Source organism: Acanthamoeba castellanii, assembly GCF_000313135.1.
Source record: "Acanthamoeba castellanii str. Neff unplaced genomic scaffold scf7180000084774, whole genome shotgun sequence".
NCBI classification, from domain to species: Eukaryota; Discosea; order Longamoebia; family Acanthamoebidae; genus Acanthamoeba; species Acanthamoeba castellanii.
In genome coordinates, this window is record NW_004457384.1 from 127993 (window position 1) to 129020 (window position 1028).

The 1028-nt window shown below is 61.5% G+C and overlaps 2 protein-coding genes across 2 annotated transcripts in view; both read right to left on the reverse strand.

Annotated features, from left to right (window-relative positions):
- The window catches only part of ACA1_275960 (uncharacterized protein), a gene marked incomplete at both ends in the record, with an annotated part of 864 nt that extends 384 nt beyond the window's left edge, over positions 1–480 (reverse strand). The window contains one exon of the mRNA XM_004337376.1: positions 76–480. Within this exon, the coding sequence (XP_004337424.1) occupies positions 76–480 (405 nt within the window). The remainder of the gene's footprint in view (positions 1–75) is intronic.
- A 242-nt stretch (positions 481–722) lies between these two features.
- ACA1_276070 (uncharacterized protein) overlaps positions 723–1028 on the reverse strand; it is a gene marked incomplete at both ends in the record, with an annotated part of 744 nt that continues 438 nt past the window's right edge. The window contains one exon of the mRNA XM_004337377.1: positions 723–912. Within this exon, the coding sequence (XP_004337425.1) occupies positions 723–912 (190 nt within the window). The remainder of the gene's footprint in view (positions 913–1028) is intronic.

The following is a 1028-nucleotide window of genomic DNA, read 5'->3' on the forward strand; positions in this document are numbered from 1 at the left end:
AAGAAAAGGAGGAGGAGGAGGAGGAGGAGGTGGTGGGAAGGGATAGGGGGGAGGAGGTGGGGGGGGCGTACGTACGTAGAGGACGACCATGTCGATGCCGGCGAAGCGGTCGGGGTGGCGAGCGATGCGGGAGCAGAGGTCAGTCTTGGTCCAGCCGTCCTCCACCAGACGCGCCGCGTTGACGCGCCCGTTGGGGCGGCCGCCCGTGTTGGGCAGCTGCGAGGGTTGAGGGTAGGGCCACGGAGGGCACAGCGTCACTGACTCCCCGTCGGGCACCACAAAGCACGACGACGACGACGACGACGCTGCCGTTGTGGGCTGCCGCGTCCTGCTGGCCTCCCTTGCCGAAAGCTTTCTCGAGGCGGCGCGTTTCTGCTGCGAGTTCGTCCGAGCGCGTTTGGGGGGCGGAGGGGAAGATCCCCTGCGCAAGGGTGCTGAACCCTTTCCCGTGACGAGGGGGATGTAGTCCAGCTCGTGCATCTTTGATGGCCACAATGCAGTGCCTGTCTTGGCGGTCTTGGTGTTGTGGCGAGCAGAGAGATGCAGAAAGTGAAAAAATTTCACAAAATAAAAAAGCACGTCTTCCTATTTCGTCGCGGAATACTCTGTCTTTGCGTTTGGTTGTCCGCAACCACTAAAAATAATATTATCCAACTCGAGCAATAAATAGAATTTTATTTGCCTGAGTTTGGGACACAAAAAAAAGGGTCCGAGAAGGGCGGTCAGTCGGCCTTGGCGGGCTGGGGCCTGCGCTTTTTGGTGGCGCCACTCGACTTCTTGTCCGACGACGCACCAGCTCCTTCCGCGCCCGCCTGCGCGGCGGCGGCGGCGGCGGCCTCCAGCTGCTGCTGCTTCTTCTTTTTCCTCCTCTCCTCCTGTGGAGTCTCCGGCTCGGCGTTGTTGGCCAGCAGCCTGGTGAATGGGGTCGGATGGGGATGGGGGATGGGGGAAGGACGTGAGCGCACGAGCCAGCAGAGGAGGAGGGGGGCGGTTGGTCGGAAGGAGAGAGCAAGGATTATGTGGTGGCG